Raw genomic sequence first — 14,024 nt, 5'->3', positions numbered from 1 at the left:
GTGTAGGGTTCCGTAGTTTTCCGTATTTTTCTCAAAAACTACTGAACCTATCAAGTTCAAAACAATTTTCCTAGAAAGTCTTTATAAAGTTCTACTTTTGTGATTTTTTTCATATTTTTTAAACATATGGTTCAAAAGTTAGAGGGGGGGGACTAGGGTTGCAAAAAAACGGTTTTTTTTCTGGCTTGAAAAAAAAACCGTGAAAAAAAACAGTTTTTTTTCTGGAGTATGTTTTTTTTTCTAAAGTATGAAATCTCAAAATTTGCAAAGTAGTTAATACTTTTATACGGTTTTTTAGACTTAATGTTAACTATTAAACGAATTTAGTCAAATAACTTTAATTTCTGGTCTTATAAAAGTAACATTTATGAAATCTGTAGTTGGTAGTTATCACTATTTACTGTTGGCAACACCACCGCCTCTCCACGCTACACGCAGCATCGGGGATTCCCCAATAAACGTTTGTATACTGAATGTTAATTGAATTAAAATGTACGTTATTGTTATTGTTAACACGCTACAACACTTACAACTCACGAAAAACCGTTATTGTCGTATTATTTGTTCATTTGAAAAAAAACCATATTTAGAAAAAAAACCATGGTGCTCGGTTTTTTTCATGTTTTTTTTTCATAATTCTGAAAAAAAAACATTTGGTTTTTTTTTCTATTTACAACCCTAGGGGGGACGCATTTTTTTTTCCTTTAGGAGCGATTATTTCCGAAAATATTAATATTATAAAAAAACGATCTTAGCAAACCCTTATTCATTTTTAAATACCTATCCAACAATATATCACACGTTGGGGTTGGAATGAAAAAAAATATCAGCCCCCACTTTACATGTAGGGGGGGTACCCTAATAAAACATTTTTTCCATTTTTTATTTTTGCACTTTGTTGGCGTGATTGATATACATATTGGTACCAAATTTCAGCTTTCTAGTGCTAACGGTTACTGAGATTATCCGCGGACGGACGGACGGACGGACGGACAGACAGACATGGCGAAACTATAAGGGTTCCTAGTTGACTACGGAACCCTAAAAATGAATCTAAGAAAATTCAATAAACTAATGAATAACTAGAAGTGCGTTTTTCAGCAGTATCATAGATATCTAAGGGACCATCCACACCCAGGCGACGCATTTTGTATAGGAAGGACGCGCAAGGGACGTCGCTTGCTTGGGGCGCGCGCTGCGTCGCCTGGGGGCGCGTCTTACGTCCTTCCTGTACAAAATGTACTGAGGAGACGTTTTTTAAATTACATTCGGGTGGCGCGGCGCTGACGTCCGTTCCGAGACTCAGGACATGCGTCGCCTGTGTGTGGATGGTCCCTGAAATTGCGATATAGCGATTCAATCGAAAATGTACACAGCTTACATTATTCCAGAACCATATAACAAGTAGCGACTTGTTTTATGTTAATTATTACTTTAAAAGTAAACATTTCCATACAACAGTAGGCCGTAATTTATATTTTGTTTGTATAGTTGTTTTAGATATTGTGTTTGTGAGCAAAATATACAATTATGTTCAATTAGATCTTTTCTAAAACAACTATGCAAACAACATATGAATTACGAACTACTGTTTTACAGAGATGTTGGACATTGTTGTATATTTTGCGTACAACTATGTTCAATACAATAAGTACGAGTATGTATTGCGAGGCTTTAAAGCCTCCGCCACACATGAAGCGTTTTGATAGAGTAGCGTCAGCGGAGCGCAATGATAGCGGTGCGCCGGACGAACGCTGGCGTTGCGCCCGGCGGACGCCGTAGGGAGCTAACGAGCTTGCCTTTTTTGCGCCATAATCATTAAAGCCGTTTTTGGAAATTTTTCATGGGCTCTAACGTCTTTAAAATAAGAATATCAAAAAAATCAAAACGGTCCGACACAAATAAAAATAGTAATAATCTGTGTTGAAAAAATCATTGCTCTATCTTCAAAAACCAGGGAGGAAATAGTCGAGAGCGTTTGTATGGAAAATTGACCCCTCCTGTATCGTTTTAAGATATTTTTAACCGACTTCAAAAAAGGAGGAGGTTCTCAATTCGACTGAATGTTTTTTTTTTTTTTTTTGTATGTATGTTCCTCGATATCTCCGAGAATTGTGGACCGATTTTCAAAATTTTTTTTTGATCGAACGGGTATAACCCCGAGATGGTCCCATTGGCACCAAGTCAGGGTCTGATGATGGGATCCTGGAGAAATCGAGGGAACTCTTCAAATGTTATAGGCACATGTAATGTTTTTAGTGTATTTTTCAAAGGTAAACCAGTATTTACGCCTGATGATAATAATTTTATGTGGCTGAACTGATGATGGAAGGTCAACTCCTCAATGGTTAGGAGTTAAAGGATAATTCTTTCACTAGTGTACATGTATTCGGACTGATACATATAATATCAATAGGAACCACTAAAAATCAACAAATAAATAAACTTTTTTAACAAAAAATAAAACCGCCTTCAAAAATAAGCGCGTTACAAAACACGGAGAAACTAAAAAGAAAAAAATAATAAACCTTTGAATTCAGATTTCTTATCGTATTGCAATAATCTAAACATCCAAATTATAAACAAATCAATTATTTTTGGAGTCGGTGCCAGCCTGCGTATGGTTGGGTGGGGCAATCAGGCAATAGCAAGGCGACGAACAGGTCTGGTACCGACTGCAAAAATAATTGATTTGTTTATAATTTGGATGTTTAGATTATTGCAATACGATAAGAAATCTGAATTCAAAGGTTTATTATTTTTTGCTTTTTAGTTTCTCCGTGTTTTGTAACGCGCTTATTTTTGAAGGCGGTTTTATTTTTTGTTATCTATTAAATATAATTTGTTGTTACAATCGTTCAATTATCGACGTTTTATGATAACCCGATAAATCGAGATCGAACTATCGATCCGTCTTTGGTCGATCGTCGGGATTTAGATATGTAGGGCCGATATCGGGGGCCCTACAATTACACAATGTGTATTATCTTTCAATATTATATGTTCCGATTTTCATTATCTATAATATGATTTTGAGGTTAACTAACAAGATTAGTTTTCTTGTGAACAATACCGCTGTAAATAGGTAAAAACATAAACTCACGCCATTATCTCCAAATGGGGTATATAGAGCATAAGAAATTGGTCAAAACGAAATTGTTATAGTGACAGGTTGGGCGGTGCACGGTGGCGCCCACACCATAATGGAACCCATATCCCACAGTAGACTTCTACGATACCCAATTTTTGATTTCAGTTCTATAGCGTTAACACAGGGGGGCTTAGCATTCGCCTAAGAAGGGACAAAATAAGGGACAGAAGCAGCTTCGTTTGGAGTGAAGTAAGCAACACAATTAGGTACTGGTCCCACCACAATGAAGTAAGCGACGAGGTATTGGCGATTTAGAACAAAAGATATATAGATATGTTTATATTCAGTAATGAACCTCCAGGTCTTTTTTTAACCCCCGACGCAAAAACGACGGGGTGTTATAAGTTTGACGTGTCTGTCTGTCCGTCCGTCCGTCCGTCCGTCCGTTCGTCTGTCCGTCTGTCTGTCTGTTTGTCTGTCCGTCTGTCTGTCTGTTTGTCTGTCTGTCTGTCTGTCTGTGTGTGTGTCTGTCTGTGGCATCGTAGCTCCCGAAGGGATGAACCGATTTAGATTTAGTTTTTTTTGTCTGAAAGCTGAGTTAGTCGGGAGTGTTCTTATTATCCTAATTACTTAGTACCTACATTGTAGACTTGTAGTACACCAACTCATTTGTTTATGTGACTGTTTGTGTTCTAAAAAAAAAGATAGTCGCTCTAAATAAAAGAGAGTGCGAGCGATTTTTTATTTACACGGATTTTTTATTTTTATTTTGGGGGGTAGGGCATAGCGAATGATATTCCGCTTTGTGTGGTATAGGGCACAGCACAGCGGATATCATCTCGTTCGAATCTAGAGCAGAGCCCAACTGGGGTAGTACCTCCGCCTTACAGAAGACCGCAGCCAAATAGCACTAGACCCTACTCATAGTGCTGTGTTCCTGCCGGTGAGTAAGGCTGCCAGAGCTTAACGAGGGTGCGGTGTGCTGATGACGGGAGGACTTACGGAACTGACTTATTCCGTCTATTGTCCTTTGAGTCGTCGGCAACCCGAACCCTCCTTGGAACTTGTACACTTCTTTTTACTGCGTATTTAACGCAGCAAAAGGGAATGTACAAGTTTCCAATGGGGTGGCAACGCGCATGTGACACTCTTTGAGTTGCAGGCGTCCATACGTTACGGTGACCGCTTTCCATCAGGCGGACCGTACGCTTGTTTGCCACCGACGTAGTATAAAAAAAAACACGGGACACGGGAGCAACTATGTTTTGTCCGTTTCTATCGAAGATAGCTCATCGCTTAGGTACTCGCTTTTGGTGGGACCAGTGCCTTAGCCCGTAAAGAAACAGTTACATGTGACATATGACATGACCTGTTTACCCACTTACTTTGAAAGTAAAGTGACACTTTAGGCAGCTTGGTATTAAAGGCAGTTAAAACCTTCTTTTCTAATCACTTATCAGCATAGTAACAGCAATAGAATCTTCACACAAAGGCACAGCGGCCAGCTCTCATTTACGCGATGACGCAAATCCATACAAAAGTCCACATTTCACTATACACCGTGTCATTTACAGCGCGTGCGTTGTTCTGTATTGTCATGTATTTAAAGTAAGTTTTGTCAAATTCTTAATGAAATGTATAATGTTCTTTGCTCAGCTGATCCGTGGACCATTGTGTCCGTTCCTAAGGTTTGTTTGATAATTGTAATTAAATTTACTTGAGTATCGGTTCTTTACATTATTTAAGGCCAAGCATTGTTTTAATTTAGAGCTACTAGTAGTGTACTACTTTCTTACCCGTATTGTATTGTATTGTATCAGGGGCGGCTCACTCCGCGATTCTATCACCGCGCTACAAGTACATGCCGGCGGCCGCGAGTTCGCGGCCTAATCAGGGGTGGCGCGCGTTCTCGCGGAACGCACGTTCGTACTTTCTATTGTTACTTTTCGTCGCGAGTTGTTTTTAATTTTCATATGCGATGTAAGCATGTGGAATGACTAATAATTCTTAGTTAAATAGACATATCTACTATTGATTATGTCCCACGGAAAAGTTCAATAAGGCTTGTGTGTGATGTTGGTATTTACAAAAATATATAAATACTGTATATATACTAGGGCTTCCAATACCGGGATCCCGGTATCTCGGGATCCCGGGATCCCGCCTGTTTTTGGGCACATTTCAATACCGGTATTAAATTTAGTAATACCGGGATCCCGGTATTTTTAGTAACTAACAAATTATGACAAATGAACGTAAATTACTGATCAAAAACGTTAAATTTCTGCATCATGATGGTCGCTACACGCGTAAATCTTGCTTCTTGCTCTCGTTTCTCGATTTGACACATTTTCTGTTTGGTGTTTTTACAATATTTGTATGAAAATGATGGTTTTTTCGATGATTACCTAGATAAAGAATTAAAGATGCTTATCAAAAGCATTCGTTGAGGAGGGCCTGCCGCGAACCTTATTTGACACATTTGTCGCACTTGTGAATTCGCACGTAAGTGTGACAGAGAAGCAACACATCAAACGTAGTTGTAACAGGCCACAGACCCTCTGTAAACAAATAGCCTTGCTGCATCTATATAATAAATAACTTTTCAAAAAAATTGGTTAATGCATACGAACTAACGTATAACGTAGCTACTCAATGGTTTATTTTGCGTGTGCGTTAATGTGTTGAACTCTAGCGCAAAACTTTGCCGTAACATTCCCTATAGTAACTAAATTGGGAAATCTGAATTATCAAAATCAAGAAAATTACTTTTCTAATCCGTAAATTAAGATACCACTCAATTGTACCACAGATATTGATTACAATGTGTTTCCAAAAAAATCATCCCATGTTCTAGTTTCAAAAGTCAATGATGAAACTGTAGAGTGTGTATAATCGAGAAATGCTCTTAATGCTTGTTATTTAATAAAGTGATATTATAGTTAAATCTACAGTACAATGACACCATTAAATAACACTGACTATACAATGTAAAAGATTACCTACTGAACTACAAGGTTCTATTCCGCACGAGCCTAAAGAGATCGATGTGGCAGAAAACATGGTTAGGCATGACCGCGTCTTCTTGCGAAATGTCCGATCTGGCGGCGATATTTAACTTACAGAATCACCTGAGTAGAAATTTGGCGCTCTTTCCCGCTTGCTTTTATACTGCGTCCTCATGCAGTCCCTCTCATAACTCATAAAGAGCACGGGGCGTAGCCCTTTGAACTATGTATACTTAAAATCAATAGAAGTTGAACCGACTTGGCAACATAAGTTTGCGAACCGTTTTGGGTTGAAATAGAAACTTATGAAGTTCGAAATGTATTCGATTTGACCCATTGCTAAGTCGGATTGGCAAGATTTCGCTGTAGTATAACACGCATGAAAAGTAATAAACGAGATTTTGAATAAAATTTGTTATTTTAAGCAAATTACTTGGTTTTTATATGTTCCCGATTTCAATACGGGATCCCGGGATCCCGGTATTGAAATCGCCAATACCGGAATGAATACCGGTATTGGATAAGGTCCGGTATTTGGAAGCCCTAATATATACCTATAGAGTACCCAAAACTTGACTATAATAGTGTAACATTCTATCTGATATTAATTCGTTTTAATCCATAGGCAACCCTATCGTCCGACGCTGCGCACGTGCGGCTCGTTTCTTTGTTAGAATTTTGTAGGCATTTAAAAAGGCGGCATTTCGTGAACATCAAAGCAGTGGGCCTTCTGTACTATATATTCTGTGATTGTATGAAAATTAGAATACCGAATATCGTGTAATTCGCACATATTGGGTCTTATTTATTAAGAAATCTATGTGCTTTACTTTGGTTAGGTACTCAAAACTTTTGAATGTATAATAACAGTATCTTAATCAAATCTCATAATATAAATTAAATTACTTACTTTATTAATAAATGCACTTCCTATCCTATCATGACTGAAATTCGCCACCGGGCCACATGGATTTTGGCACCAAGGCTCTCACAAGGCATAATAACAACAACAGACAGCCTGTGGCCTATTTCATAGAGTCAATAAAATTGTCGCCCGACAGTGACACTTCGCCGTTCATTGCCCGTTTAACAAGGAAATATTGACGCTGAGTAACAATGTATCAAGCCAGAAATAGGCACAGAATTGTCAAATGTCAATGTGGCTGTGGTGAAGTAGCCCACTGTGTGTAATGTTATACAATCGTAATATAATACAAAGCTTTTCAGTCGAGTACCATGTTTAGGCCACGAAGCTTGCTGAGTGGCCTAATAGTACGGTACGAGTGTGAAAAGCTTAATTATATCACTATTGTATACAATATTTTTTCTACGAGTCATCATCTTCATCATCAATGGACGGAAATATCATCATTCAAGTTAAAATTAATGTTAATAGAGTCGTTCACCGTTGTATCAACATCGAATTACCTAGCAACTAATTGTTTGTAATAACCGTCTCTGATTGGCCGATAACGCGACAAACAAAAAAAAATGTGTTTCAGATGCAGAAAAATTTGCCAGGTATCGCAAATTACTATAGAAATTGTATGAAGTTCTATTTTTGAAGTTATTACATAACAGTTAACTAAAGTCAACTATAATGAGATATTATAGTTGAGTCGGAACTGCCATAGAGTATCCAACACTGAAAAGGTAGCATTTATAGTTTAGTCTGTGGTGTCCTAATTGACAGATTACAGTCGACGAGTAGAAAAAAAATATTTTAAACAATTTAGGTCTTGAAAACTGTTGAAAACCTTAAAGCGAGATCGCAGGCGCCGGCGCCGCGGGCGTGACGTCAGCGAACCTACGAGTCGCGACAACGTATCTCGGCCCTTTTATGTCGATAACGACTGATTGGCAACCGTGTGGGAAGGCACGAAGTTGGACACGTCTATTGCGAATCGCTTTTTGTTGTATTTACTTTAAGGGCTCCGCCACACATAAAGCGTTTTGATAGCGTAGCGTTAGCGGTGCGCCGGACGAACGCTGGCGTTCCGCTCGCAATCCGCGCGCATTCCGCTCGCAATCCGCGCTCGTTAGTTCCCTCCGGCGTCCGCTGGGCGCAACGCCAGCGTTCGTCGTGCGCACCGCTATCATTGCGCCCCGCTGACGGTCCGCTAACGCTCCGCCTACGCTCTCAAAACGCGCATATGTGGCCGAGCTTTAATTTGTATTTGCTTTAATGTTACCTGTATACAAGGTGCTCGCGAGGAACCCATATAACTTTAACGGCATATTCTTGGTCACATTTTAAGACTAAAATGTCATATAAACTTTTCTAGATTTCGTCTAGTTTCAGAGTTATTGCCAATTAAAAAAAATATTTCCGTATTGTTACTCAGTAGAAAAGGTCTTCTTAACGGCGCTGATGCGCAGTTGTGGAGCATAGTCTCACAGTAGTCATTGATAGATGTCAAAATGTGACAAGAAAAACTTCAAAAAAATTGGGTTTTTAGAAAAATAAATTAAGGAACTCATTTTAATTGCCAACTTCATGGATAAAAATTACTTTATATGTGAAAATACGTCCAAAAAAGTAAAAAAAAAAAAAAATTTTTTTTCGCGAAAAATTTTAAAATTCATATAACATTTTTTCTTTCTTTTGGCCTCAGAAACGCGTGGTTCAAGTTATGCGGGTTCCTCGCGAGCACCTTGTATATGAAAAGACGTCATCTCGTTACATAAAAAAAATCAGGGTCGTACCTATTCAAAAAGTAAAACACATTTTTATTAGATTTTCAGTGGCTAGTTAATAGCATCACAAGAAATTGGTCTGGTCTGGAAGATCCGGTTATATAAAATTGAGCAGTTATGTGAAATAAAAAAAAACCACGTCAATGTTCAATTTGCCACTGCAAAAACGGTAAGGGCAACAATTAGCTAAGATTTCGAATTATACACGGTAGTAATCTGTAGTCTAGCTTATATTGTTACTTATGTCCGCGGGCGGCATACCTTTCACTCTGTCACTTGCCACTAAGACTCTTTTTAAAGATTATTCGTATAAAGATACAAACAAATCCCATCCTTACAGTGGCGGACAAAGTGGACCGTTTTCCCGGACACATTAACGGGTTGAAATGCCAAGACGAATGCTGGCAAATTGGAATCTAAATGAATAACTGCTAAATGGTTTAAATGCGGCCAGGCTATCACTTCTCTTTGTGTAAATTGTTGGCTCAATCGTCGGCCCGACTTTAATCTACACATCGATAATAATTCTAATGTATGTATCGTTATATTTTTTAGTTTAGTTGTAACTGTCGACTGCACGGAGGTTAAATCATAAGTTCATAATAATGGATATACTTATACTCGTAGTAAGTTATCCTGTAAAAGATAGACAGATAGACCGTCGCGAATTGGTTGTAGATCTATCAAAGAGAAATGATCCTACCGTACATTCTTTTTTTATATGAGTTCCTACATATATCAAACATATTCTAATAAAGCGAACGTTTGATTCTGTGCCACAAAATGCAGTTACGGACTGTAAAATAAACTTACATAGCTACCTATATAGCTACTAAAATAAATTGAAATAGCAGGATTAGTAGATATAAAATCTTTTGTAGCAATATGTATATCCTGTATATTATGGCTGTAACACCGTTGGCGAAATGAGAAACCGTTTAAGTTAATGAGTATGAGCATGTCAGTTTACTACTTCTGTAGCCGATTCATTTGCGGGTTAATGCTCAAATAAGGAAGTAAATAGATACTTGGCAGTCAGGACAACTTATCTATAAATTGTTAGTATATTTACTAGATGTAGCCCTTTTATTTAGTGAGACGCAACCAATCGCGACGCTGACGCGAGTAACTCCCTAATAAAAGCCCTAATAGCCATCTACAAACCATAATAAATTACAATAAAACCTGACACATATAACTACTACATTTAGACGGAAGCACATATCGTACATTCTTGGCAATATTTTTATTTTCCCACCACACACAAAGAGCTCATTCTCCAAACTAACAAAGATGTTACACGTGTCTGTCTACAATGGACATAGAGTCCACTATACTCGGACTCTCAACTAGACATGGTCCTTCATTGTTACAGCTCATTTTATACTAGTGGTATTAAATAAGATTAAAAATCGGGCAATCGCGAAGATTATCGCGGGGCGTGGGCCAGATCGAGGCCGTGACGAAACTGATTGATAACGCCGCGATAAACGCTGTTGCCATGCGCGCGCGCGGGTGTGCGAAGTGCGAACCCATTACTAGATTCGCGAGTTTCGCGCCCAAGGACGCGCGACACACATGGCTCGCGAGATTTCCTTAATGCTATTTTTAATTCGATTACACGCAAGCCGCGTGTAACTGGTAACACGGATAACTCAGTGTGTTGGAGTTTTATTACTTTTAAATTAATGCCGTAAATAAAACGCAATTTATGTTGAACTAGATTTATATAGAATCCTAGAATTGATTCGTGAAGGCCTCAATGGCATAAAGAGATTAATTACTCTTAAGTGACCGTTAATAGCGCAGATAGATTTTTATGAAAATTTAAAACCATAGTTTATCTAGATTCTGTCTGACAAAAAGATTTAAGATTTAACAAAAATATAGGTAATTCCACGGAGGTTGAAGTGAATGATAACACACACAGCTAAATGAAGATTAGTACTGATTGCAAAAAAATGAATGAATGAAATGAGTGAGTGAATGTAAAAAAAACGATTAATATATTTTTGAAAAACATTATTATTTATTGATATACTTATCATTAATGGTATTAGAAGCAGTAAAAAATAATGAACAAATCCTTTTATAAACCACCGTCACTTGGCATATCTTCATCTGATTCGTTAGGATTGATTATAAGGTTTTGGTTTTCGGTTAAATCATCTATCATAGGTTCCCTATCGATATATTTTATATCGGAAGGATGTCCCTATGTTAATTGACGTTATTGCTACTGCGACTTCTATGTCTGCTAATAAGTAATGAAAAAATAGGTAAACACCATTTTAACAGCTACGATGATAAAATAAGGCAATTTATTACATATTATCTTTGATTTCTACGATTTATATTACAATCATAATCTGACAATTAATTAATCACATACGAGATAAGTATTTCATTTTCTGGTTTGAAAATTGTTCTATAGACGTAATTCTTAACAAAATAGTAAATAGAAACTTTTTGGTCTTTCTTACAATTCACTGTTGAATCTGCAGTCGGTACACGGTAAGAACACTAATTTCAAAATCTCGTTGTCATTACATGACAGTGTTATAGTGTGCGTGGCCTCAACTGAGTTGAAACTACCTATACGTTCGCGTAGTTTTCTGAGCTTACCGTTGAACTTTGTGAAATTTGTGTATTAATCATATTTTCACCACACCAATTAGTAGTCTCTTAAGATGATACGCATTGTACCCCCATAATTTCATACATCTTCTTATTTTAAATTGAATTGGCTGGTAAAATAGACTTTCCAAAGAATATTTTTTTGGTTAGATTTGTTTGGAATCTTTTGTCTAGCATAAGCGGTTAAGCAACAACTTTGCCCTCTTCTAAATCAAACATTTATTCTTTATTTATTGTTTTCTATATATGAGTGTATTGTGCAATTCAAATATTTAAACAGGGTCGAATTTGAATACATAAAATACGTATTGCGGGCAGTTAGCGTACGTGTTAACATTAGCACCGGATTGATAAATCGAAGAACCGCGTCTACCCCGCGGCACCTCCGTGCAATCTGCCATTGACCCACGCCATTCTAATCTGGAGCTTGGCCGCCGACGGCCGGTCGTGCACGAATCCTATTACTTTACAATGCAATTATAATCTAAAAACTTAATGACTTTAATAATCTAAGGTTCAGAGTTCAAAAAAATGGCCGTGATGATTTTGGACTTCGAAAAAATGAAAATGAAATATTTATTTTTCAAGTAGGCTACTTTTCAACGTATTTCAATGGGCGGTGCTGAAAGAAATACAATTTATACAACGTGCCTGACTTATAGCTTATAGCTAATCATAATCAACCAGATATATTTAAAGAAAACTTTTGTTGACATTTATGTTCATATCCACAATTTTATTTATCCACGAACGTTTCTGTTTGTCATCACTGTAGTAAAAAAATGCAAATGTCAATTTCTTTTAATAAAATAATCACTGAATAATCACTGTTTGCCGTCTTTAATACAGAAGTTACATTCGGAAACTTAGATAAAATTTCACACTCCGGTTTCCAGAAGGGGTTGTTTTGAAAGCAGGCACTTTCCATCCATTTTAGATTACATTGAAAACTTTAGATTGTTTGCGTACGCACAATGGTGGTCTAATTTGAGCGGCGGATCCCTAAAAAACCTTTTAACCTCCGAGCGGATTCATTGTCCCAACTTATTGATCCGAAATTTTAGCTCAAAACGCAAAGTCACTCTGTACGTATTAATCTTGCTAGCCCTCCCCTGCTTTATTGCGTACATTCGTCACAGTGTGATGTGCTCGAGCTCCGCAATCAACGGGTTACTGTGTCATCTTCTGTCTATTGTGTCTAGACTAGTTTTTATATCCGCAATATTTTCCCATACTTGCTGTTCATTGATTATATTAAAAGGTTGCATCATCCATTCATCGATTTTCTTTTCTTTGTTACAGATACGGCTCGGCTCATCTACTGCAGCTTCCGCGGCATTTTCTTTATCTATGTCCACCAGTTTAACTACAACATTTTGTGTTGCAATGATAAGGTCGGTCACTTCATGGTTTATATCAAGATCAGGAACAGTTTTAAATGCAGTCAACACTGATCACCGAATCCGCCTATTTTCTCCCATCTTTGTTATTACGTGATCTGTATGACTGAATTTGTCTCAGTTCCTTTAAAGAGCAGTTGATTTGTAACACAAATTGTTAAAACCTTTTTACCATAAGACTGTTATACATTATTGACAATTGTAAGGGCCGGATGAAATCGGGAAAATGCCATCCTAGTTAGTAAGCCAATGACTCCACCCTATTGTGATCTTTATACCGTTTTTCCGATTTCCGCCGAGCTCCTAACGTTCGCGCATTACTTTTATTTATACAATTTATTTTTTATATTTTTCTACACATTGGATATAAGTGTTGTGTCGTCTTCGTGTTTTGAATTATATTGACTAACCATTACTAAACATTCTAACGCATGACTTTTTATTTTTACAATTCCAACTCGCGAGTGTGCATGACAATGATAATGCTAATTTTAATAATTTTATATTCAATGTGTTTTATCTCTTGTTTTTAGACAAGATGCTAGACTTGACATGCTTTTATTTTATATTACATTATTTAAGATATTATGAATTTTATTTGATTATGAAATGTTTACTTCAACAATATGTAATTATAATTATTAAATATCAATATCATCATAAATCAATATTATTGTCGTACGCCAATGCGTCATAAAACTTGATTTTAGGTTAAAATTCAATCGTTACTTAAATTCGAGTTTTAGTATTTGCATGGCAATACCCGGGATTGCATTTTATGTTTTTTTATGATGAAAAATTTGATTATGCAATCTGTAAAATTAATTCAAATTATGAGTAATTACTTAATTCAGAATTGTAAACAATACTATTATAAATCTTAATAAAACAACGTTTCGGCATGACATTATGTTTTCTTTTCCCCTGTACAGTCAGCATCAAAAGTAGAACAATGCTTTAGAAGTGTCTATCATTCCTTAACCGCTAAACAAAAAGAGACGTGTGTATAAACATAGAGAGAATATTTAAACTTTGACATTTCTGTCCGCGAACTGATTTATCTATTTTGAAAAAGATATTCAGGATGTCAGATACTTTTGGAGCGTTGTTTCATCTGCTATTGATGCTGACTGTACACTCATCTGAACGGAAAATGCCTCTATTCCTAAGCAAAGTCGTATCCTCGCGTCT

The 14,024-nt window shown here is 37.0% G+C and overlaps 1 protein-coding gene across 3 annotated transcripts in view; it reads left to right on the top strand.

The window, feature by feature from the left end:
• Positions 1–13,738, top strand: part of LOC125231666 — a 241,101-nt gene extending 227,363 nt beyond the window's left edge. For 2 of the 3 annotated variants that reach the window (XM_048137170.1, XM_048137171.1), the window contains one exon: positions 12,736–13,738. In XM_048137170.1, coding sequence (XP_047993127.1) covers positions 12,736–12,887 — 152 coding nt within the window. In that variant the 3' untranslated portion in view covers positions 12,888–13,738. The remainder of the gene's footprint in view (positions 1–12,735) is intronic. The other variant, XR_007177654.1, reaches the window with a different exon arrangement.
• Positions 13,739–14,024: the final 286 nt, after the last annotated feature.

Source organism: Leguminivora glycinivorella, chromosome 12, assembly GCF_023078275.1.
Source record: "Leguminivora glycinivorella isolate SPB_JAAS2020 chromosome 12, LegGlyc_1.1, whole genome shotgun sequence".
Taxonomy (NCBI): Eukaryota; Metazoa; Arthropoda; class Insecta; order Lepidoptera; family Tortricidae; genus Leguminivora; species Leguminivora glycinivorella.
This window is presented reverse-complemented; position numbering and strand designations above follow the sequence as displayed.